At 55.3% G+C, this 25,755-nt stretch overlaps 1 protein-coding gene across 1 annotated transcript; it reads right to left on the bottom strand.

Moving 5' to 3' along the window:
* Window positions 1-695: 695 nt before the first annotated feature.
* On the bottom strand, window positions 696-23,906 carry TRAF2 (TNF receptor associated factor 2). The gene is made up of 10 exons (XM_054393209.1): window positions 23,719-23,906; window positions 22,974-23,052; window positions 22,512-22,610; window positions 14,028-14,084; window positions 11,518-11,589; window positions 7,475-7,549; window positions 6,246-6,605; window positions 5,183-5,360; window positions 1,543-1,691; window positions 696-914 (listed from the first exon to the last, which is right to left on the bottom strand). The coding sequence occupies exons 1-10, from the start codon at window positions 23,904-23,906 to the stop codon at window positions 696-698; spliced, it is 1,476 nt and encodes a 491-aa protein (XP_054249184.1).
* Window positions 23,907-25,755: the final 1,849 nt, after the last annotated feature.

The raw sequence follows: 25,755 nt of genomic DNA on the forward strand, positions 1-25,755 counted from the left end.
GTGCTGCCCCACACTCACTGCCAGGCAGGCACTGCTTGTCTTGTCCTGTGCTCGCAGCACACTGCTCACAGCACCAACCCCATCAAACCCACAGTGAGGGGCAGACTCAGGGTACCACTGCCCACAGGGCACACAGCCTGGCTCAGCATCCCTTTCTGCAAACCCTGATGGCATGGACACAGCAGCCAAGCCAACCAGTCCCACCTCTCTCATCTGGCTGGCACCCAGTCTGCCACACTCCTTTCCCTTACAGAGCAAGCAGCACTCAGAACTTCCAGGAGCCTGGAGATCTCTGAAGGAACTCCCAGATGGCTGAGCCAGACACCCACGTGGGTGGTTACCTGGGCAGCCCTTGCTTTACCACTGAGCCCTGTGGCTGTGCACCAGGCTGCAGCGAGGGCTGCGCTGGGAGCCCACAGCAGTTCCGACACCCAAGGCCCTGCAGATCTTCTCCCCTGCAGACTGCAAACGTCCACCCAAGCCTCTTCTTGGGGGAGGTCTCTCTGGCACCAGGGCAGAGGGCTCCCACCAGACACCTCCTCTCCACTCCCACTGAAGGTCCCGTCCCGGGAATGCTTTTCTCATTCCACTTTCTGCCCCCTCCTGGCTCTGAGACCTGCCTGGAGGGCAGCACCAGAGGGGAAGGCCCTGCTCGGGGCTGGCTCTGCGTTCACTGCTCCAGGAGGTGAGGAGGGTTAGAGGCCTGTGAGGTCCACGATAGCTTTGATGAAGATAGCATCGTCCCGCACGTAGGAGCTCTTGGCCTCCATCAGGGACACAGGGCAGAAGAGGGGGCAGCCGCTGGCGATGTTCATCTCGGTGACAGGACGCTGGAAGGAGGAGGAGCTGACATCGGGACGGAAGGCATCGATGATGTGCTCCCGGTTGTTCTGATCCAGCAGCATCAGCGTCACCTGCAGGGTAACGTTGGGAAGGCACCAGAGAGCCTGAGCAAAGGGCCTGTGGAAACCCAGCACCCGAACCTGCTCACACAGCAGGGCTGGGCAACGCCTGCGAGGGCAGTGGAGAACTGCACCTCAGGGGCACTGCAGAAACCTTCCCACATCCTCCCCTATTACTGCAGACCCCCGTGGCAGCACAGGCCTGTCAGACTGCCTCTGAAAACCTGCAGCTGCCCAGGACTCCCCATGCCAGCACACCAGGCAGGTGGCACTCAGATGCAGTTGGTGTGCCCTGGTGAGAGGTGGCCCTCTCTGCATCAGCACCTTGCCCACTCAGCCACAATCCTGCAGGAACAGCAATCAGAGCTTCTGCACCAGTAAGCACCAGCTGCACCCTGAGCACCCCGGCCAGGCCACCCTTCCCTCACCCTGAGCACACAGCAGCTTTGCTCACATCCCAGAGGCACTGCCAGTCCATGCCCCTGCCCTGCCCTCAGCAAGGCTGGGGAAACCCCAGGGGCACTGACACAGCAGAGTCCTTCTCCTGCTTGCTAAGGAGGCCACACCAATGGCATCTAGAAGCTCCAGTGGGTGCTCAAGAGGCAGATTTCTGGGCAGGAGGGCTCTGTCCCAAGCCTACCTTCTGGTTGAAGGGCCAGCGCAGCAGGGCATCGTTGGGTCCCTTCATCACCACAAAGAAGAGGGACAGGTGTGTGCCACGCCCGGTGCCATCCCCGTTCAGGTAGACTCGCAGGCACATCTTGTAGCCATACTTGCTGGTGTAGAAAGCTGTCAGAGAGGTGCAGCACAGACATGGTGAGCAGCAACCCCAGCAGGGCCTGGCACCAGCAGCTGCTGCTGAGCTCTGAGCACTGCACTTCAGATCCAGGAAGAGCTCTGGAAAGCCACCAGGCACAGCCACCAGGCAGCTGTTGTCCCCCCAGGCTGGCCTGGGGACAGCCTGAGGCCAGGCAGTCACAAGCTCAGATGCAGAGCACTGCAGCACAGAGCAGGGCACCAGCTGGCACCTTGGGCTCTCCCCACCCAGCCCCATGGGCACAAAGCTGAGGCAGGTGAGCTGCACTCTCCCATTGGGACCCCAACCACCCTGCACAGCTGGCCACAGGCTCTGGCACCTCAAACTCCCTTGCTCTGGGACCATGAAGTGATCAGACCTGTGCAGGGCCACAGGAACAGGTCTCAGAAGGGGACTTGTGGCTAATTGCCCTCTGCCAGTGGCACAGAGCTGTGCCTCAGGTCCAGGGCTGGAGCCAGGAGCTGGTGTTTTACCGTAGGACTTGGTGCTCTTCCCTGAACAGCCAGACCAGGGCTCTGTCACCCAGTTCCCTCCTGGCAGTCCCCAACCCACTTCCCTCTAATCCTTCCTCTTCACCTGCTGGCTTTCAGAGCAGATGCCACCCACTACCAGTCCAAGCAGCACATCCTCAGTGCCCATATGGGGCTTCTCAGCACTCCTGTAACCCTGTGAGTGTGCAACTGGACAGGGCACTGAAAGAACAGCTGGGCAGGGCAGCAGGGGTAGCCAGAGGAGACAGTGGCCAGGCAGAGTGCTGACCAGCTCGTGCCCTGCCAGCATGAGCAGTGAGCTGGGCACCCAGCTGCCCACCTGCCTGACAAAGGCCCAGCAAGTCACCCCCCAGCCTCTGCCAGCCAGCAGCAGCTTCTCTGCACTGCCTGGGTTCCTGTCCCTGCTGAAGCTTTCCTGGCAGGATTTGCCTTTTGGAACCCAGGATTCTGCAGCTCCTGTGCCAGTGGCTGTGTGCCTACAGCACCAGGGGCAATGCTGCTGTCTCCTCCTTGCTTTCACACTGGTTTCATTCAGCGTTTCCTCTCCTTCACATTTCAGTGTGAACCAAAGCATTGCACCAATTTTCCTTCTCATGCCATCTGCACCCTTGACCTCTCTCTTTCCAGCCCTTTCCTTCCCAGCCCAAACAGCCCTGGTCTGCTTGCTTCCTTTCCCAAGGTGACAGCACCACCTCCACCAGGGACATTTCCTCCTCAGCCAAAGCAGCACCAGGAGCCAGGATCTCTTCTTTACAGGGCACCACCTGCTCCTGGAGGCAAACTAAAGACCTCAAGTGCTGCCTTTGCCAGCAGCAGCCTGTGGGGAGCAACCAGCAGCACATCAGGGTTGGGGACACACCAAGTGCCTTTACTTTGAGGGAGAAAGTTCAGAAAAGCCCTGAGCCCTGCCACTGCTGCCCTGCCACTGCTGCCAGGCTCAGGATGGCGCCCAGGAGCAGGAGGCACCAGTGGCACTGGGAGCAGCAGCATGGCCAGACAGATGCCTGGACAGACAAAGCCTCTCACATTTGAGCCCTTTCCCTCCCTCCTTCCACCAGCTGATTCTCCAACCCAGAAAAACAAATCCCACCCTCTGCAAGGACCCCAGGTGGCATCAGCCCAGGGAGGGGCCTCAGAAGCAGCAAGGTGGGACACAGTTTGCTGGGACACCTAAGGCCAGAGGACAGGAGTCAGCTCTGCTCAGTATCTCCCTCCAGACCACAGCCTCTGAAGATGCTCAGCTCAAGCTGCCCTTGAGCATGGTGCAGATGGACAGGGTGCAAGCCCTGAAGCAGCTTTGCTGGCTTTGGGAGAAGGAAGTGCTGCCCTCCCCCGAGGGGAGCAGGACAGGGACTCCCCACAGCTCCTGCTGCCATGGAAAGGAGAAGCTGACTGCATGTGCAGAGTCTCAGCATCACCTTAGGTGCCCTCAAGAAGGAGAATCCTTTTTTCTTTCCACTTTTCAAGAGAAAAAGGACCTTGAGCAGCCCACATCCAGAAAAGAGATTTTGAAGTGGACTTCTCTTGTGGCCCAGCCACACTCTGCCTTGTCACAGCACCAGGAAGGGGCTCTGGGCCTGCACACAGCTCTGGGCATCCTCCCAAAGCTCTTGAGCATGCTGGGACCTCAGCAGCCCCTGCTAAGGCAGACACCACCTCACCTCCTCAGCCACCCTGCTGTGAGGTGAGCTCCCCAGCAGCACTGGAATGGTGTGAAAAGGCTTTCAGCTCAGAGCCAGCAGCCTGGGAAGCACTTTCAGAAGCAGAGCAGCCAGATCAGCACCTCCTGATCTCTGTGCAACATCCTCCTTGGTGAGGAGAACAGCACTGGGCTCGGGCAGTGGGGCCAGGGGAGCCTCTTCCCCTGGCAGGTGTGCAAGCACTTCCCCAGGTGTGGCTTGGCCTTTGCTCAGCCACAGTCTCCTGGCTGCCTTGGGCAGTAGAATATATTTCTGGGGCTCTAATGTGTCCTGCCTGCCTTAACCACTTCACTGCTGGTTTGAGAGACTGACCTGCTGGAAAGTAGCTCTGTGGAGATGGACCTGGGAGTCCTGGTGGACAAGAGACCTATGAGTTACCAATGTGCCTTCAGGGCCAAGAGGACCAATGGCCTCCAGGGGTGCATTCAGAAGTGTGGCCAGCAGCTCAGGGGAGGTTCTCCTCCCCCTCTACTCTGCCCTAAGGTGGTTGAATCTGGAGTACTGGATCCAGTTCTGGACTCCCCACATCAAAACAGAAGGAAATACTGGAGAGAGCCCAGTGAAGGCTCCAAAGCCTGAGGGGCCTGGAACAGCTCTGTGAAGAACAAAAGCTGAGAGCCCTGGAGATGCTGAGCCTGGAGAAGAGCAGTCCCAGAGGGGATTTGAGCAATGCTCAGAAAGATCTAAAGAGTGGGGGGCAAAAGGCTGGGGCCAGACTCTGCTCAGTGGTACCCAGGGACAGGCCAAGGGGCACTGGGCACAAACTGGAACCCAGGAGATTCCATCTAAACAGAGGGAGAAATTTCTTTGGTGTGAGGGTGCTGGAGGCCTGGAGCAGGCTACCCAGAGAGGTTGTGGAGTCTCCTTCTGTGGAGAGCTTCCAACCCACCCTGGGCATTGTGCTCCTGGGTAAGCTGCTGTGGGTGCCCTGCTTGAGCAGGGGGCTTGGACTGGATGAGCTCCAGAGGTCCTTTCCGACTCCTACCATGCTGGGACTCTGGGATTATAGTCTCTGAGTGTTTTGATTCCAACTGAAGGGTTATGCAGGGCTATTCTGGAGCTATCAGAGTGACTTTATCCATCAGGAGAATCACAAAGGCCTCATGCAATCAAGGACCACCTCTTTCAGCAGCACTTCCATTTGGCCCAGTGCTAAAACAAAGTGGTTCAGGCTCCAGGGGGAACGGAACAGAAGCCCACCTGCATGCCCAGCACACTCAGGACACTGTTACAGATCACACTCAGCAGTTTGGCAAACTGGTGGACAATCACCTGGAGAGAAGATGGCAGGAGAGCGACCTGTGATGGCCTCCTGGCGCTTCCTGGCAAACTCTGTGATCTTCCAGATGAAAACTCCATCATAGGTGGAGGCTTCCATGCCTCGGATTTTCTCCTCCATCTCAGCCAGGGCCAGGTCCTTGAGCCCAATGCTCCTCTCCAGCTGCCGGACCTGCTCAGTGGGACACACGGAGCAGCCTGGTTAGAAACAGGCTGCTGTGAGAGCCAGGCAAGCCAGCAGGCACCAGCAGCCCCTCCAGCACAGCTGCTCAGGGAGAAGCCATCCCCAGAGCAGACAGGGGGCACAGCAGGGAGGAGTTCAGCAGCCCAAGGCAGTCTGCTGAAGCTTCCTTCTGAACCCTGCCATTCTGCTTCCATACAGCTCACTGCTTCAGCTGGAAACTTCCCCACAGCAAGTGGGAAAATCCCCCCAGGAGCATCTCTGTGTAGCAGCACAGGAACTGAGGAGGGGGGAAACCTCACTCAGCATTGTAACAAAACTAGACTGAGAAAGAGAAGAATCTGCACCCAGCCCAGGCCTCCAGAGGGTACTCAGTGCTGGCTAACAGAGTTTCACACCAGTTTTGGCAGCTCTCTTGCTGACAGAGCTCAGCTATGGTGCAAACTGCACAGTTCTCAGCTGCCAGGACACCAGGCAGTGCTCAGCAGGGGCTGTGCTGGAGCATCTTGGCGGGGACAGCTCCACCACACCTCCAGACCAAGCTCAGCACAATGCTCAGCACAGCATCAATGATTACCCTCCTGCAGAAGGGTGCGGAAGGAGGGCAGCCCTATGGCTACAGAGGGATGCAGTGAGATGCTGAGGGCTCTGTCTCACTGGAACACTGCAGCAAGCAGCCAGAGCTCAGTGTCTGCAGAACTCTGGCACCGTGTGGGGCAGGTTAGCTGCCACTGAGCTCACGCTCGAGGGCTGGCACAGGCACAAAGGTATCTTAGCTCTGTCTCCAGCTGTGTGGAGCTCCAGGGCCAGGCAGGGAGGCAGTGCCAGCTAACAGGGTGGAAAGGACACTGAGAAAGCCTCTGCTGGGCCACACACCTTGGTGCTCAGCGTTTCGATCTTCTCCTGGTCCAGGCGGTGCTGGCGGCTGTAGGCCTCAGCGGTCAGGGACACTCTCTCCACCTCCCTGTTGAGCACGCAGACAATGTTCTCAAAGGTCATTGTCTTCCTCTCCAGAGCCTCACACCTTCCCAGGAGCTCCAGGGACCTGGAAAGCTCTGACTCTGAGCACAGGGAGTTTTCTGCCAGTAGTGGGGAGCTGTTTTGTGATGAGGGAAGGGCAGGAAGGGGCTTCAGGTCTCCAGATCCAGCCTTGAGGCTGAGCACGAAGCTCAGCAGCATGTAAAGGTGCTCTGGCAAACACTTGCTCTCATGCTCTAGCAGCTTATCATTTTCCACCTAAATGAAGAGAAATACAGCCCCCATTCAGCAAGCTCCATCTGTGCTGTCACCATCCACTGAACAATTTCCTTCTTGTGAGGTCATAAACTCAGCTTCAAACTATGAGGGGGAAAACCCCAAAGAAGTCAAACCTTGCTATGGGGGCAGGGGGGAGGGGGGAGGTGTTCTGCTCTCCTTTAGAAATGCTGCAAATCACAGCCCAGGAGGGATGCTTCACATTTCCCCACACTGGTCTGCTCTGCCTTTCTCCACCGCTCCTCCAAGGGCTCTGTCAGATGGATGCAACAGCAAAGCCTCAACTGTACCCACCCCAAGCAGGGAGCCACAAGAACATCACCAACAGCAGCCACATGAAGAAATATGGCCTGGCCCCAGTTCTGTGCTTACAGCTGAAAGCAGCATCACCACCAGAGCCTCAAAGCACTCAGGTTTCCATTGAGGAGGAGGTTTCCTAGGATCAGAGGGGTGTGGGTTGGAAGGGACCTTTAAAGCTCAACCAGTCCAACCCCCCTGCAGTCAGCAGGAACATCCCCAACTAGAGCAGGTTGCTCACAGCTCCAAACAACCTGACCTGGAATGGTTCCAGGGATGGAGCAGCTCCCACCTCTCTGGACAGCCTGGGCCAGCCTCTCACCACCCTCAGTGTCAAAAATCTCTTCCCCATGAAGTTCATTCCCTGGACACCCAAGCTCTGGAGAGCAGATGATGCTAAGCAAAGGGTTTGAAACCACTTTGCTCCAGGGTCTGAACACAAACACCTCTACCAGTCTGGTGGCAGCAGCTTGGGGGTTAACTCTGGAAGAGAGATAAAGATCAAGAGAGCAGCCCTTAGGAGCAGAGATAGGGATCAGCAGAGCAGCCCTTACCACCTCAGCACATCCGACTGCCTCAAACCTGCAGGGCACCTTGGGTCTGCCGCAAGTCTTCACGTGGTTCCGAAACTAGAGAGGAAGGAAGGCAATGTCAGCCCTGCACGTCCCCAGCAGCTCCCCTTCCATCTCACTGATGCCCCAGAAATTACAGAGGACCCCAGGAACGCCCAAGCCTGCTAATCAGCAGCTGCCAAACTCTCTGGTTAAACCTGGGCACTGCCTGCCACTGTGACAAAAAGGCAGCACTGGGAGCTGAGGAGGTCTCAGCTCTTCCTGCCAGCCAGGAGGTCTCACTGCTCACCTGAGTATGCAGCCAGCACAGGCAGATGTTATGGATGCTGAACAACCAGCTTCTGAGGGCAGAGGGAGGGAAGGTGTCAGCAGCAACCCTATCAAAGGGCCACTTCACCTTGGGTGCTTGACATGGCCCTGCTGGGGGTGTGCCACAGGTAGGCAGCTTTATCTCCAGCTCAGCACTGTCAGAGAACAGAAAGCTTCCTGCTGGTCCTGCTGAGAGTTCAGAGCAGCTCCTGCAGCTGCAGCTGTGCCAGGGAAGATGCTCTGCTGGCCTCAACAGCCCCTCACTGGGATGTCTAAGGACACTGCCCTGTGTGTGGTGGGTTGACTGTGCCAAATCAGTTTGGTGTCCTGTGTGTGATGCATGATGGCTCTCAAGATAGAATCATAGAATGGTTTGGGTTGGAAGGGACCTCCAGAGCTCATCCAGTCCAACCCCCTGCACTCAGCAGGGACATCCTCCACCAGATCAGGTTGCCCTGAGCCCTGTCCAGCCTCACCTTGAATATCTCCAGCCTCAACCACCTCCCTGGGCACCTGTTCAGTGCTCAACCTTCCTCATAGTGCAGAACTTGTTCCTCACATCCAATCCTGATCTGCTCTGTTCTCATTTCAAACCATTGCCCCGGGTCCTGTCCCTGCAGGCCCTGGCAAATAGTCTCTGTGCAGCCTTCTTGTAGCCTCTTCAGGTACTGGAAGGCTGCTCTAAGGTCTCCCTGGAGCCTTCTCTTCTCCAGGCTGAACAATCCCAGCTCCCTCCTGCCAACTCCTCTGGCACCCTTGGGTGGATCCCATGTGCTCCCACAGGTTTGTGTCTAAATGCTGTAGCAGGTTGCTCTCCATTTCTCTTTGGAGTGTGAGGGCTTTGATCCTTTCCCTTTCCCTGTCTTCCAGCTCAGGGTGCTGGGGACCCAGAGGAGAGCTCCTCTTGCTACTAAAGACTGAGGCAAAAACAGCCCTGAGTCCCTCAGCCTTCCCCACTGCTTCCTCCCATGCCTCCTGAGCTCTCCTGCTGCTGTTGCTGTCTTTATAGGAACATTTTTTTATCATTCTTCACAGCAGGAGCCAGATTAAGTTCAAGCTGGGCTTGGGCCCTTCTCATTTTCTCCCTACAGAGTCTCTCCACATCTTTATGGCCCTCCTGAGGGGCTGTCCCCTCTCCAAAGGTTGTCAACTCTCCTCTTGTTGCTGAGCTCCAGCCAAAGCTGTCTGATCAGCCACAGGCTACACCACCTATGGGAACTGCCTCAGCCTGCAGGCAAGCAGATCTGCATCCCAAGACCTGCCCATTTAGAACAATTCTTTGCTCATCTTTTTGATGCCTCTGCTCTCCCTGTTCTGTGCTACAAAGGCACAAAACTGCCAGCAGAGGCAGGGTGGCTTCAGGAATTGACTTTTGGAAGCTGCTTCCCAAAACTTCGATTTTCTTACTTTTGAACCAAGGTTCAAACTCAGGAGCCAGCAGCAGAGAATCACAGAACTGTTTAGCTTGGAAAAGACCTTTAAGATCATGAAGTCCAAGACCCTATAGTCACAGATTCCATTACAAGATTAATTAGAAATAACTTAGCTGGAAATGAGGTCCCTGTCCCTAACTGGAGCAGTGGTGGCCTTACACAGGACATGAGTGCCCCTCAGAGCCACCAGTGTCCTCTTCCCAGGTACCCTAACACCACTCCAGGACAGGTGGTGTGGGCAGCAATGGTGACTGCAGAAGTGGGTACAGGGAGAGCAGTGGATGATGCCCATCTGGACTTCAGCAAGGCTTTTGACACTGTCTCCCATAACATCCTCGTGGGGGAGTGTGGGTTAGGAGGGTGCATGCAGAGATGGATGGAGAACTGGCTGAGCAAGACAGCCCAGAGGGCTGTGATCAATGCCACAGAGTCCTGCTGGAGACCTGTAACTGGTGGTGTTCCCCAGGGGTCAGTACTGGGTCCACAGAATCACAGAATGCTTTAGCTTGGAAGGGACCTTTAAATGTCATCTAGTCCAGCTCTCAACAGGGCTTGTTCAAAAGACTGCACTAACTCAGAGCAGCCTTCCAGCACCTCTCCAGGAGAGGTGGGGAGGGACTTTGACAAGGGCTGGGAGTGCCAGGATGAGGGACAATGGCTTTGAGCTGGGAGGGGAGATGAGGAAGAAATTGTTGAAAGTGAGGCTGGGGAGACACTGGCACAGGTTGCCCAGGGAGGCTGTGGCTGTCTCCTCCCTGGAGGTGTTGAAGGCCAGGCTGGATGAGGCCTTGAGCAAGCTGGGCTGGTGGGAGGTGTCCCTGCCCATGGCAGGGGGTTGGAACTGGATGAGCTTGAAGGTCTCTTCCAAGCCAACCATTTCATGAATAGATGAGTGTAGCAACATCTAAGAGAGCAGTGTCTGTGACCAGCTCCCTGCAGGTTCAGCACTGGACCTCTCCAGATCCCACACCATGCCAGGTGCAGTGCATGTCACACTGCTTGTGTGGGGATGTTTCCAGGGCAGAGTTCATCTCATGCCTTTTTATTTCCTTGAGAGACAGCATTCAACCTTTCTTCTTCAGATCTTTCCATGACTTCTGGGCATGCCTGGTTTTAACTCCTTGGAAGCCTATCCTGTCCCTTTTGCTGCCAGCTGCTTGTGTTCACCAAGGCAGCTCTGACAGCAGAACCTTTCTTGCTGACCATCAGGAGTAAGAACATTGTTGCCACCTCCTTTACTGGACATCTTCATCAAGGACATGGATGAATAGACCCTCAGCGAGTTTGCTGATGGTACCAAACTGGATTCAGGACTGGCTGACAGACCATCAGGCTGTGCTGCCATTCACTGAGATCTGGACAGGCTGGAGAGCCACAAAGGGAAGCCTAAATGATCAAGTGCAGAGTCCTGCCCCAGGGGAGGAACAACATCAGGCACCAGCACAGGCCAGGGAGTGACCTGCTGGAATGCAGCTCCATGAAGAAGGACTTTGGAGTCCTGGAGGACAGTAAGTTACCCATGAGCCAGCAATGTGGCCTTGTGGCCAAGAAGGCCAATGGCATCCTGGGGTACATTAAGAGTGTGGCCAGTAGGTCAAGGGAGGTTTTCTTGTCCCTCTACTCTGCCCTGGTGAGGCCAGAGCTGGAGTATTGTACCCAGTTCTAGGGTCCCCAGTTCAAGAGAGACAGGGAACTGAAGAGAGTCCAACAGAGGCTATGAGGATGATGAAGGGATGGGAACATCTCTGTGAGGAAAGGCTGAGAGCCCTGGGGCTGGTTAGCCTGGAGAAGACCAAGAGGGGATCTGATCAATGTTTACAAATGTCTGCAGGTTGGGGGGCAAGATGAAGGGGCCAGGCTCTTTTCAATGGTGTCCTGGGGGGAGGAAAAACTTCTTTGGTATGAGGGTGTTGGAGCCCTGAAGCAGGCTGCCCAGAGAGGCTTTGGAGTCTCCTCCTCTGGAGACATTCCAAACCCACCTGGATGTGTTCCTATGTGACCTGCCCTGAGTGACCCTGCTCTGGCAGCAGGGTTGGACTGGATATCTCCAGAGGTCACTTCCAACCTCTATCACTCTAGGATTCCATGAGTGCAAAGCTCCAAGTGCTGGTGAGCCAGGTTCACTCATGCCACAGCAGCACTTTGAGCCTTATGGACAGTTCCCATCTGTGCCAAGAGCTGCCACTGAGCTGATCCCCACCCACTTTGTCACAGTCTCTGCTCTCAGGATATCGGTGCCAGCCTGATGCTGAACACCACCATCCACCATAGCCCCATGAATACCTTCTCCCTTGGAATCTTCTTCCCACAGCCTTCACAAGTCAGTGGAAATTCAGGGCAGACTTCATCATGAGCCTGTGAAAGAATGGAGAGGAGAACATTTGGTTCTCTGAAGGAAAGCTCCAGCGAGGTTATGGTGAGCACAGCCCCACAAGGGTCCCCTTCCTGCTTCATGACAGGAGAGCCTTGTGCTGTACTGTGCTGTGCTCCACCAGCCTGCCCCCCTGGCAGCTCTCCCTGCTGACTCACTGGGCCACCTCCAGCCTGCCAGAAGGTTGGGTGACTAAGGAGCTTCAGCCTTGCTTCGAAAGCTGCTATAATGATGAAGTTTTTTAAACCAAATGATTGCTTTGATGGATAAGAAAGGCAGCAGGAAGCTCTATTTGTGGTTCTGCCAGGAAGATACAGGATCAGGCAGGCTGACTGAAGCCACTGCCTCAGCAAGAGAACCTGTAATGGTGATCAGCCAGCTGGAATATGAGCCCCCAGCCAGCTCAACACACCCTGGGCTGAGCTGTCTGATGCTATCTTCACATTCAAATCAGAAAACTGTTTTTCAGCCAGAAAGAAAAATATTTGATTCCTGCTTCATTTACCAGCCCCTGCAGCCTGGCCCCCAGCCCTGCAGCAAAAGCAAACACAGTTCATTGAGCTGGACAAATGGTCAGGGCTGTGGGACGCTGGCTAAAGAGGAGTACTAGAACCTGCCTCTCCCTTGTGTCAGTCCCACACTGCTGATGCCCTCTCCTCCCCACCAGCCAGCTGGAACAAGGCTGCAAATGCCATCAAGATGCATTTCAAAAATCAGCTTACAAGAGAAGTGAAGGATCCTGCCATGGTGGGAACAGGAAGACAACAAACCAAGAGAACCATTTAGGAAGCAGTAATGTGAACCCAGACACTGTGAACACTCCATCATATCTATTATCCTCTCTATCTATTATCTGTTATCTATTATGTGAACACTCCATCATATTAAACCAAGTTACTGTCTGGGGGGGACAAGCACAAACTCAATCCTGCTCCCAAAGTGGAAAGTGAAACCCCTCAGTGGCTCAGCTTTGGCTCCTTCCTTACTCTCCCTCCTCTTTATCCTCCCAGTGAACCTCACTGCCCTGTCCCTGAAGCAGTGTTGGGCCAGCTGGGCAGTGCTGCCTGCACGGACCCCACCGCATGCACAGGAGGAGGAGGAGGAGGAGGAAGAGCTGAACCTTTTCTGCTACCCATCCACCGCTCTCTAGTTCTAGAAACTCCAGAGAGCATCTTCCCCACGACCCAGATAATGCTGGCATGAGAACAGATGGGATGAAGGGAACTTCACTGTGGAGACAGCTATTTACAGAGGGACTATTTCAAACCATGCCAGTGTGCTAGGTGTGAAACTACCACCCCCCTACCCCCCACTGCCAGCACCTCTCCTGCATCCTGACTCCACACTCTGCCACCACAGCACCCACAGCACAGGCAGCCCTGCCAAGCGTGCCCAGCCTGCAGCACCAGCAGGGAGCCAGCCTGAAGGTACAGCTGGTCCCTGTGCAAACAGACACCCAGGAGCATCAGCTTCCACCAGCACAGATCCAGACTCCCAGACAGCACCTCTGCACAAGCACAAACTCCTCTGCACAAACACTTTGGGGCTCTCCTGGAATCCTCTGCCCCTTCCCCCTCTACACAGGCCTCTACGCAGTGATGGTTCCACCGCCCTGCAAGAAACCCACCCCAGCCAGCAGCCAAGCACCAGGGGCTGGCTTGCAAGCCTGAGCTGCCCTGCTCCAGATCCCCAGCAATGGAGCAATCCTCCTGTTTACACGTGGCCCAAACCCACATCCATCAGCCTCTGCAGCAGGAACATCTCTGACACTCAGAGCTGCTGCAGCAGGGACATCTCTGACACCCAGGCACTTGCTGTGAACACTTAGGCAGCTCTGGAAAGCCATCACCTGAAGGGGGCTAGGTGAGAGCAAGGTCATGCTCCCAGAGTGAACCTGCCATGGAAGTCTGATGGTGGTTGGAGAAGGGACAGCAACAGAAGAATTAAAGAGGAGCTGGCAGACAATGGTGTGGCTCAGAGCTCCAGGGCTGCTCTCTGGTTACCTCAGCATTGAGTTCCCACCCACCAGCTATAAACAAAGGCACAGAGCAGCCTGCAGGACCCAGCAGCAGGAGCAGGAAAATCCAACTGGGCAGAGTTAGTAGCCTCCCACTCAGTGAAGCCCAAAGCCATGGACACAGCTCCACACATCCACTGCATTCCCTAAAAATAAAGGCTGAGACACACCAGCAGCAGCCTGCACACCACACACTGCCTCGGAACAGGGGAGCCCCTGGGAGCCACTGAGGGACTGGAAAAGCAGCCACCGCCACCTGTGGAAGGACCAGGGCAGCTTTGGGCACTGCCTCAGGGCACAAGTCTGCATTGTGATGGCCACTCCTGCCTTTCCCTGACCGTGCTGGAGGTGCTGAGGCCTCTCCCCCTCAGGCCTGCCAGCAATTGGAGCTGCCTGTGCAGGAGCCAGGACTCCTGCAGAACATTTGCAGGATTTGCAGCTGAGGTTCCTGTCAGGGCATTCCTGAGATCAGCACTCAATCAGCAGAACCTGCAAGTCCCTTCCTGGCAGCTCTGTGACAGCAAGGTGGGCACAGTTCAGTGAAGCCCTGCAAGAAAGCCCTGGCACACAAAGAGAAGAAGTGGCACCGGATTTACCAACAGCAGCTGATCCCTGAGAGCTCCCTAAGGAATGCCAGGATCAGCTGCTCCCTTGTGCCTGCACAGGACAGAAGGGGAAACTGCAGCCTAACCCAGCTGCTGCTTTACTGACCTTCACCTGAGCTATGGAAGAGGCTGGTGCTGAGAATCATCATCCCTGTGTGGAGGTGCAGAGCTGGAGGTGCGCCCTACTCCCCAGTGCCCTGCCCTCAGCCTGCCCCATGCACACAATTCTGCTTTTACAGAGGTCCTGCAGTGGCGGAACAAAGTCCATCTGTGTGCCACAGTGCTCCCCCTCCAGCTGAGAGACCTGGAGGGGGCTGAGCAGAGCAGCCTTGGACACAGCTGCTGCATCAGGCCTCTGCCACCAACCCCCAGGAAGGTGCCCACAGAGGGCAGGGCTGGCACAGGTGCAGTGGAGCAGGCTTGGGGCTGGCTGTGCTCCGCAGCTCTGCTCCCAACAGGCTCCTCCAGGCTGATCTTCAAATGCTGCTCATCTCTGAGCATGGCAACAGCAGCCACAAGCATGGACAAAGCTGAAGGGCTTGGCATCAAGAGGGGAGAAACAAGAAAGAAGGAGAATTAACAGGACAGTAGAGGAAAGCCAGCAGCAGTGGCACAGGGCATGGCACAGCACTGGCAGGGCTCTGGCAGTATCCAGCACAGGGCTCCCTTGGCATCTTAGCCTGGTCACAGGAAAAAGGGTGGGCTCACAGAATTGTACAGGAAAGAGTACAAACAGGTTCCCAATGTGAAAGAGACTGGGTAGGTTTTGAGGGAATCTAATTCCCTTGTGCCAAGAAGCAGGAGTCACTTCCTGCCCCTCTGTCACAACCCCAGGTGCTCTGGAGCTCCTGAGATGGGAAGATGCTACCCAACACAGGCCCCCTGGGATGCCCTGCTCTGGTGCATCTCCTCCACGTCAGGGCAGGCCTAAGGCTGGTGTAAGGCCAGGCCTGCTCGGCCCCTTCCCCACAGCAGTAGGCTGCCTGCTGTGCACACAGTCCCTGCACCACTGCACAGAGCCTAGCAACACAGAGCTGCAGTGCAGGAACCCAGGCAGGAATCCACAGAGCCAGCCGTGAGCAGGGGCTGCCTGAGAACACCACAGCAGCTGTCTGCAGGCAAACTGCTCACCCTGCTGGGACAGGATGCTGACAGACACCCCAGTAAGTTCACTTGACCTCACAAACAGAATCAGGCAGAGAATCACCCAGGCTGGAAGGGACCTCCAAAGCCCATCCAGCACTACCACCCTGCATTGAGCAGGGACATCCCCAACCAACCCAGGTCGCCCAGAGCCCTGTCCAGCCTCACTCCAAACATCTCCAGGGATTGAGCCCAAATCACCCCCACCCCTGGGCAGCACACTCCAGTGCCCAGCCACCCCCATCACAAAGAACTTTTTCCTCACACCCAATCTCAATCTGCTCTGCTCCCATTTCAAACCATTGCCCTCAGCCTGTCCCTGCAGGCCTTTGGGAACAATCTCTCTACAGCCTTCTTGTAGCCCCTTCAGGTACTGGAAGGCTGCTCTAAGGTCTCTCTGGAGCCTTCTCTTCTCCAGGCTGAACAACTCCAGCTCCCTCAGCCTGTCCTCACAGCAGAGCTGCTCCAGCCCCCTGATCATCTTTGCAGCCTCCTTTGGACCCTCTCCATCAGCTCCATGTCCTCCCTGTGCTGAGGGCTCCAGACCTGTACACAGCCCTGCAGGTGATTTCTCCCCAGAGCAGAGCAGAGGGGCAGGATCCTCTCTCTCCAGCTCTGCCCACACTGCTTTGGATGCAGCTCAGGCTGTCCTTGGCCTTCTGTGCTGCCAGTGCCCACTGCTGAGTCCTGTCCAGCTTCTCCCCTACCAGCACCCTCAACTCCTTTTCCTCAGGGCTGCTTTCTATCACATCCTCCCCCAGCCTGGATTGATAGTTTCGATCCAGGTGCAGTCTTAGTGAGCCTCATGAGGTTCATAATCAAAGGTTTAAATAATTAAACCTTAAAGTGTCAAACCCAAAGATTAAGTTCCCCTCAGTAACTGCTCCTGCCTTAGCTGGGCACATGTCTCATGGTGATGGCACAGGAGACCAACAGCAGCCTGGCTCTGCTGCCTGACACTGGTGTCTGAGTTGAGGACAGAAACCAGCAGGAAGGATGTCAGGGTGCCCAGGGCCTCATAGTGCCTCTTTTCAGAACCAGTACAGAAACTTCTGCTGGTCAGCTTCTGGGACTGAGCAGCAGACATTTGCTTGGGGGGTTACTGGTAGAGGGGCATCATGCACTGAAGAGAGCAAGAGCAGGGTGTGAAGAAGCATGAAGGCCCAAGAAGCATTTGAGAGCAGCAGCAGCAGGGATTCTACCACTTCCTGAAACTGGCTCTGCCTTTCTCTGGTTGCTTTGAGCTCCACAACCACAAGAAGGTGGCATACCACCAGCATGCTTTGTCCAAATCCCTCCATCACACCAGGCAAATTATTCTCCTGGGGAGAGTCTAGTCTGAAATGGAGCCAGGCTGGACTCCCAGAGCACTTTAGGTTAGCATGAGTTTGAACCTGACTTGCCCCATGGCCAGTGCCCCACCTGGGCTGTATCCAGGAAGACTAAATCTGTTTGCAAATGGAAAGCTCTGGCACTGCAGGCAGCAGGGACATCCAGATCAGGGTGCTCAGAGCCCCAAACAACCTAACCTAGAATGTTTCCAGGCCCAGGCCATCTACTACTCCTCTGGACAACCTGTGCCAGTGTTTCACCAGTACAGAATTCCTTCCCAATACCTAATCTAAACCTACTCTATTTCCATCTGAAATCATCACCCCTTGTCCTGTCACCACAGCCCTCATCAATAGTCCTTCCCCATCTTTCTTGCAGACTCCCTGCATGTACTGAAAGGCCACATTAAAGTCTCTTTGGACTTTCTCCTCTCCAGGCTCAGCCCCAATCACCTCAGCCTCTTCTGAAGGCTCTGTTGCCTCCAGCTCAGCTAACTTAGCTTTCCTTTCAAAGATGGAGAGCAAATCAGAGGGAGGCTAAGCTGGCTGGAAGCCACATGGTGACTAGCGGAACACTGCCATGAAATGTTCTCAGAGCTCAGTGGAAGGCACCCATGGGGACTCATAAACCTTCCCACATGGCTGTGCAGAAAGCTGTGATTCTGAATTCACCTCTGATGGTTACTTCCGATGGCCACCTGCTGTCCTTGGCTGCAGTACTGCTGGCTGCATCATAAGACCCCTGAAGCACTGCTCATGCCAACCCCTGCAGAGACCTCCCTCCCTCCCTCCCAGCAGTCCTTCCACCTGCACACAAAGCTTCACCTGCACTGCCCAAAGGGGACAGTCTCAAGGTGAAGTCTCCACTGCCTGCATAACCTTCCCATTTGGAAGGGTGGGATTGCCACCTGCCATGCTCTTTGAGCTGCAGGGCCAAGGCTGTCTCCTTTGCCTCACATGCAGCATGGAGCTGGTGATATGCTCAGAAGGGCTATTCCAGCCTGAGGCTGAGAACTCCACTGGGGAAAGGGGAGGTGAGACAAACATTACACCTGGGATGGGTGTCTGTCACATGTCAGCTTGTGGTGAGTGGCTTCATCTCAAACCTGATTTCTCTGCTCTGTCTCAAGAACTGGAAGTGTCCATGTGTGTGTGGTTGTGACTTCGACCCCTGCCAGGCACATGGAGCCTCAGGAACATCTCTGGGGTGTGAAGAGCTGCCCCACAATCCCCAAAGCTGCGTTCACACTGACACAGAAGGGACAAAACAGCACCCACCAGAGCTCACAGCTGACAGTTGTTTGCTCTCCAAGAGGCAGAGGCCAGCAATGTTACTTGGCTGGGCCACCACAAGAAGGTTGAGACGTTCACAGGAGCTAAGAGCAGACCCTCTACAGCTGGGGCTTTCCACTCCCCTCCTGTGCAGGATCTCAGGCACTGCCCAGGGCTCACCTCCCACCACAGGCTTGGACAGGAAACCACCTCATGTCTGGGCAGCCTGCTACAGCTCTGCTTGGAGGAGACTAAGCAAGACCAGGTTTTGTTTAGGGACCTCAGTCCCAGCTGTGGAAAGCAAAGGTGTGTCAGAGCCCTTCTTTCACAGCAGCAGGTCTTTCTGGTTACCTGCATGTGCCAGCCAGGAATCCTCCCACAAGAAAGTGATCTGATCCTGGGGCAAACTGCTGAGACAGCTGCAGGTGGCTGCAAACTGCACCTCACTTGCAGCCAAAGCCCTCAGACAGAGCCAGGGAATGCTGCACTGGTTTCAGAAGCAGGACTGCTTGCTCTGCCACAGGATCACCAGCTGTGGGGCCACAGCACTGCAGACAAGATCAGAGAATCACAGAATGGCTCAGGTTAGAAGGGACCCTCAGAGATCATCTACCCCAAGCCCCCTCCCCTGGGACACCTCTCAACTACTGCTCAAGGCCTCACCCAACCTGGCCTTGAACACCTCCAGGTAGGAGGCAGCCACAACCTCCCTGGGCAGCCTATTCCAGAGTCTCACCACCCTCATACTGAAGAGCTTCTTCCTCAGTCTAACCCTGCTCTCCTTCAGCTTCAAACCATTCCCCCTTGGCCTGTCTCTAGACACCCTCATGAAAAGTCCCTCTGCAGCCTTCCTGTAGGATCCCTTCAGGTACTGGAAGGCAGCTCTGAGGTTTTGCATCTTCCATGGTCTTCCAGGCTTCAACTAAAATGAACTCTTCAAAGCCGTGGTGATAACTGGCTGCAAGGGAAACACTGCCCCTCCCACTTGCCCTGAGATAGTTCTCAGCACAGATGGCAGTCAGCCAACCTCAGCAGCAGAGCTCATCTCCTTTCACAGAAACATCCTCCCTTAACTTCAACTTAAACATCCCTGTCAAGATCCAACTGAAAACTTGGTTCCCCTTCCATAAAGCAGACACTTCCATTTCCTTATGTTTCAAATCATTCTCTCTCTCCTGAGATGAACCAGACACAGCTGAGCACATCAACAACCCCCTGCAGCCCCCTCCTCCCATCAAGGGCACCTCCAGGCAGGTTGGGGAGAGACTGTTCAAAGGGCCTGTGGGGATAGGACAAGGGACAATGGTTTGAAAATGGAGCAGGGCAGGGTTAGGTTGGACATCAGGAGGAAGTTCTGCACTGTGAGGCTGGGGAGAGACTGGAACAGGTTGCCAGGGAGATGGTTGAGGCTCTGTCCCTGGAGACATTCAAGATCAGACTCAATGTAGGCCTGGGCAGACTGCTCTAGCTGGAGGTGTCCCTGCTGCCTGCAGAGGGGTTGGACAAAATGAGCTTTGAGGGTCCCTTCCCACCCAATGCAATCTGTGACTCCATGAACCCCAGTCCTGATGGATGGTGAGGAAAGGGAGCTGGCAGGATGGGAGGCACAAATAAAAGAGAGGAGAACTGGAAGCATGTTGCTGAAGCAGAGGGGAGATGTGGGTGTTGGAGGCACTGCAAGGCAAGCAAAGCCATGCTCCAGTGCTGAGGAACCACAGCCCCCCTCCACCTGGGTGTCACAGAGTGTTCTTAGTCCTTTCTTCTGCTCTAAGGGCCAGGTGGAGTTCCTGCAGCCCTCCTCAGCCCTTCCACATGAACCCAAGGGCTCCTGCCCACAGTCTGCTCTTCTGTAAGTACATTCAGGCAGACTCACCAGGAAACCTACACATGGAAGGAGGTTCCTGACGAGAAGGAAATCCCCTCCAGCCCCACCACAAACTGCTTTACCCAAATGCCTCCAAATATTTACAAAGTCAGGAAAATGCCTTTGTAAACCCTGAAATACCTCAGAGGCTGCACACAGCTCTAAGCAGAAGTGCAACTCACGTCCATGCTGCTTGCACACTTTCAGTTTTTTATGTCACTTTGAGCCCTGAACTGGCTGCCTGAAGAGAAAGCAAAACTGAAATCAGTCTGCTGAAATTCACAGGTTGAGGAGCTAGAGCTTTCCAGCTGCAGAACCTCTGCTCCCTCCTCAGTGCCCTGATGAGATTAGCAAAGCAAAGCACCGGCAGCTCCCGGGCCGTGAGTGGGCAGAGGCTGGCAGGCTCTGGGCAGGAACACAAGACTGAAATTAGCAAACAATGAATCTGCTCTGAGGGACTTTCCGTGTCCCGTCGGAAATAGCTGCAGCAGGGACTTTCCATGGTGGAGCTGCTGTGGGACCTTCCCCACGCTGCTGGGCTGCAGCTGCTGCCACCGCTCCTGCCCCCCTGCGCCGAGCCCATCCCCAGGGCAGGGTTCACCTCAGTCCATGGCACCGAGAGACTCGGGGGTCAGGCAGCCTTTGGATGCCTCCTTTCATCAGGCCTCCTCAGCCACATGCCACCTCCTGAGCTCTGACCGCTGGGGACAGCTGGGCCTGATGATCTGCCACAGCTGCAGGCAGCTGCAGCAGAGATAACAGGAGCCAGACCTCGCCTGTCCCACCAGCTCCCAGGAAAGAAGCAGCCTTTCCTGGGAGGGCACAGGCTCAGCTCACCCTGCCTGTTTGATGGAATGCTGCAGGGCAGGCAGGAGAGGCAAGCTCCATCCTGAACTGGAGCATGGCCCCAGCTGCCTGATCCCCTCCCAGCACAGCAGGCCGCCCCCCACAGACTCCAGCCCAAGCACTCTGCAGCTCTGTGAAATGTTAGCTGCTTTGGACCTTTGGAAGGCTGGGTGGGGAGTACAGAACAGGCACAGCCTTGTCCATCGCCACGCTCCTCAGCAGTGCTGCACATCCCAGAGCATCCCTCATGCCTGCAGCCAGGTGACATTTAGCCCAGACCAGCTTGGGGTCCTTCTGGACTTCTACTGCAAGTTCTGGCTGGACTCAGCCTGTGATCAACCGCTGCCAAGAGCACACAGGGAGAACTTTTGGTAAGTGATAATTTTTGCTGAGCTCTGCAGACTTTTTAAACCCAGGAAGGTCCCAGCAAAATCAATAGCATTGGAAGCTGCTGACCAGTGTGATTTGGTTTAGTCTAACGGAGATGAGCTCACTGACTACAGTCACCATTGGGCAGTGACTCCCAGTCACTGGGCACCAGCAGAAATGAAAGCATGAGTCAATACACAGGCACCAACACCACAGCCTGAGCCTGAAGCCTCAGTAACACACTGTGCCCTCAAATGCAAGTCCCAAGCTTCCTCTGCTGCACCAGTGCTAAGCTCTGAGCAATATTTATGCAGTCACACATGCACCCCATGAGCCACCTGCAGATCTGTGAGCCAGGGTTTCACGGCAGCAGAGCCATCCAGCACCCTGCATGCCCTCATCTCTTGGCACAGCTTCTAGTGTAAAGAAGTGGCAGGTACTGAACAGCAGGAGAGGGAAGCAGAGGCACAGGAGCATCTCTCTAATGGGCTCACCAAGCCAGGCACAGCCCACAGCTGTTGTTTCCTCCTGCCACCTTCAGTGGCATTGCAAAGAGAATCCAACTGCTAGCCTAGACAGAGCGAGGCTCCGGCTCTTCCCTACACACCTCAGTTGCTGACCAAAGCTCCACCACCAACCACGTGGCTACAATCTTCACCTACAGTGAGCACTAGAGGGAAATGAAATTGATTCCTCTTATCTCAGGCCCTCCACATGGTTCTTCCATTCCAAGAGGAACTGGTCCTCAAACACTGTCCTTCAGGAGAACCAACACTTCACATCCATCCACCACTGACTGCCAAGGCTCTGTAATGATGCAGACTGACAGAGCAGGGGTGACTTGCTGGAAAGCACAGGGTCCATTGCTGTCCTCACCAGGAACTTCTCATGGGCCATGCTAGCTGCATAGATGCTAAGGAACAAATGGCCAGGGTCACAAAAAGGCTCTGCAAGGGGAACAGGGCTGGAAAGACATCCTGTCCAGAACAGCTTTGAGTCATGGGTGGCCAGTCAGCCCCAGCACCCAATCCCACTGCTGTGGTATCCATGGCTGGAAACAGGATGGTGGCCGGGCTGCTCGCCCCAAGCACAGGGGTCTGGAGCCATGAGGTGGTCTAGGTTCACATAACACAGAGAACTTCACAACAGTCTCATGGCACAGCAGTTTCTTGACTGTTGGCTTGTCTTTGAGAGCAGAGAGGAGCTGGAGATAGAGCAGGTAGTGCCCACCACAGAAGCAACAACTTGGTGCCTGCCATAAGAAGCAAATCTGAAATTATTTCCTTCAGCCCCAGCAGGTCATATGAACCACACTCAGCCAATCCATCTGTCAAGTCCAGGGAGCTGACAGCTTCCATTACAGCTGTCAGCAGACAAGGAAACCCACCAGAGCCTTCTCCAAGCACAAAGGAACAGGAGGCAGACATAGAGAGCTGGAGAGCCTTGCTTCCACCCTTACCTCATACTCTTTAATGGTCCCCTTCCAGCTGCAGCCACTGTTAATGCAGACAGCAGGCAGACTCTCCACCTCCCGACGAGCTGCGTTGTCAGGGAAAGCCTAGCAGGGAAAAAGGAACCAAACCACAGAAATGGGTGGGAAGCTGCAGTTTTGGTCCAGTCTCTTAATTATTTATTAAGACTTTATGAAGTCTCCTCCCAAGCCAGTTGCCACATCACGTCCTCAGAGGTGTGCCAATGGCAAGGAACTTGTTATTCCACCTTTAAATAGGCCACCACCATGCTAATGTGACCTGGAATTTTGAGGCTGGGGAGTCCACCACACTCATCATAACTCTCACTAGTGAAGAAAGTGTTTCCTAGGAATGAGGGAGCCTCAGAAGTTGTGCTGTAAACAACAACTGGAAGTGGTATTAATGACACCAGTCAGCTTCTGTATGTGCTCAACTGCAGTTTTGCTTACCGTGTTTGCCTCCAAAATAGAGATTCCCTCTTCGTATATTCCTTCCTGAATGCAGCTGGCACACTTCTGAGGTCCAACACTACCCCATGGGGAAATCATCAGCAGGCACCACAAAGAGAGAAAGAGTTAGCATTTCACAATAAAGCACTTTCTGGTGGCTTTAGAGAATTAAAGCATCTTCTTGTTTTTAAAACACCATATTGAGCCTTTGCTCATGTGTCCTCTTGATGTTCCTTTCTGATCCCAGTTTCTTTTCTTTTCCTGATTTTCTGCTCTATTCAAGTCCCCTCACCTAAAGGCAAGAGTGAGACAGAACACAAGGACCAGCTTGTGCTTAAATTCCTCAAATTTTGGCATGTCAGCTATAGGCAAACTTTTAGGAGCAAGTTTCCTCAGGGGCCTTGCTGAAGACGGAAGGAGATGGATGATCCACCTGGATTGCCACCAGAATGGCAAAACAACCCAGGAGATTCTGAAAAAGGGAACTTTGAAGCAAATCCTGAAGCACTAAAAGCAAGCTGAAGATCACATTCCCTGAAAAAGCAGCTGACTCTGAACCTCAATGATCAAACACAGCTCCTGTGTGATCTGCTCTAGGTGATCTTGCTCTGGAGCACTTTTTGAAGTCCCTTCCAACCCCTAACATTCTGTGATTCCCTCACTGAGAATGAGACTTTTCTCTCCCTTTAGGCTTGAAAATGCCTTTCCAAGCATTCTGCCTCCAGAATGAAGGTGCAAAAGTTACCTTATGATTTTCTTTAGGCAATAGGAACAGTAGCGATGTCCACACTGAGCTTGAAACGGCCTCCTCAGAATATTCTTGCAATCAGAGCAGAGGTATTTGACATGCAGTGTAGTTCCCAGGATCTCCTTTGCAAACCCAGGCTGGTTCAGGTCCAAAGAGCCAGGTGGAGTGGAGTTTGCTGCTGCCATGTGAACAAAAAATTCTGGCTGTTTCTCCAAAGCCTGGAAAGAAAAAGATTTTTTTTCCCTGGTTGATTATAACTAGATGGTGGCAATTTCTCACTTTAACTGCATTGCTCACAGTACACTTGCACCCAAAAGCTAACCACACAGAAATGGGAACCACACACCTGCCTCCACCAAGACAAAGACACAGAAACCTCAGAATTTAATTAAAATTAAATTAAAAACTAAAAAAATACAAAAATCTTTGAAAGAGTAGACAGATCTCACTAAACTCCTTGTTCATGTTTACTGAAATACAGTAAAATCATGGCTTCTAGCCCCAAAGCAGGTGAGCAAAACCATCCTGAAGCTGATCAGTCCACCCCAAAGCTGCTGGCACTGGGTGAGATGACCGTAGTGCACCACTGCTTGCTTTCACATCTGTGGGTGGGAATTCAGCCCAGGGCCAGCTGCTCCCAGGGGGTCCCAGGGAGACACCAAGCACAGAGTGAGCCCAGATTTGCTGGCAGTGCCCAGGGCTAGCCAGAGGGCTGGAAAACAAATGTGTGAGTGGCACCGGCAAAGCAAAAAGAGGGAAAAGAGGTCAATATGTTCGGTTTGATGATCTAAAGGTGGATTTCCCACCTTCCACTACATCGTACTGCCACTCGATAACGTGAGGTGACACAGCCAGGCGGGTCCCAGGCAGCCCAACGAGGCTCCCGCACAGGCCAAGTTTCGGGTGACAAGTGACTCCTGCCAGCACCAGCGGGGTTAGAGCTGTCAAAGCGACGCCAGCACAGGGCCAAGGAGGACAGCGCACGGGGCCAGGACAGCCTTACGGGCTCGTGTGACCGGACCGGGGGTCAGATTTCTGTGCTCCGTATATTCAACTGAATCTTCAACACAAGTTCAGTTTCCCGGTTCCCTGTCCAGCCCTTTGTATAGTCCCAGCCACACGAACTCCGGGATGCCCGGGGATTCCACGGGACACCGTGAGGCCGGCGGGAGGCCCGGTACTGCCTACCCCCGCTCAGGCCCAGGAGAGGATGGCCCGGTACTCCCGGGGCTCGGATCGGCCCCAAGAGCGGGGACCCCACCGCTGCCCTCCTCGGCTACAGGCACCGTTCCCACAGGGAGGCACGGCTCCGGTGGCGGAGCCTCCCTGCACCACCGCGGGCGAAGCCGGGGCTGCCCGCGCTGCGCGGGGATCCGAGCCCGCCCGTCCCGCTCGCTCCCCCCGCGGTGCGCCCCGGCCTGCTCGCCACCAGGGGCCGGATCGGGCCGGGTGTAAGGCGAAGCGAGGCTCCTGGGCGCCGCCGCACGGGGCCGGGCTCTCCTCATCGGCCTGCCGCGGTCCCTCCGCCCTGCCACCCCTCGCCCCAAAGGGGGGGGGAGGGGAGGGGGGTCAGCACCACACTCACCACCCGCCTCCGTCCGCCACCCGCACCGGAAGCGCCGCCAGGCCCCGCCTAACGGACACGTGCGCCCCGCCCCGCCCGCTCACGCCGGGCCACGCCCAGCAACGGACCCGCCTCGCGCCAGGCATCAAGCCCCGGGCACCTCCCCGCCCCGTCACACGCCCGGCTAGTGCCCCAAGCACCCCCTCAGCGCACAACCCCCAGCATCACCTCTCCACCCCCTGACCCCCCACGCCATCAGCTGCCCTCAGCACACCCCAGTGCCCCCGACATGGAGGCAGCACCGCCTCCATGCCACCCCTTCGCACAGCCACCCCCATTACTCCTGTCCTCTGTCATCTCTCCTCCAGCATCGCTCCTCCACTGTCCCCTGCCCTGTGCCTGTCTCCACCGACCCCTGCCATATTCCTGCCCCATGCCACCCCTTTGGGACCCTTTCACCCACCCCTTGT

Source organism: Indicator indicator, chromosome 28 (genome assembly GCF_027791375.1).
Source record: "Indicator indicator isolate 239-I01 chromosome 28, UM_Iind_1.1, whole genome shotgun sequence".
Classification (NCBI taxonomy): domain Eukaryota; kingdom Metazoa; phylum Chordata; class Aves; order Piciformes; family Indicatoridae; genus Indicator; species Indicator indicator.

Coding starts and splice junctions, on each gene's coding strand:
- TRAF2 (XM_054393209.1), bottom strand. CDS start 23,906: ATGGCAGCAGCAAACTCCACTCCACCTGGCTCTTTGGACCTGAACCAG. Junction 11,590..14,027: donor AATGTTCTGCAGGAGTCCTG/GCTCCTGCACAG, acceptor ATTCTTTCACAG/GCTCATGATGAAGTCTGCCC. Junction 5,361..6,245: donor TCGAAACGCTGAGCACCAAG/GTGTGTGGCCCA, acceptor CCCACTGAGCAG/GTCCGGCAGCTGGAGAGGAG.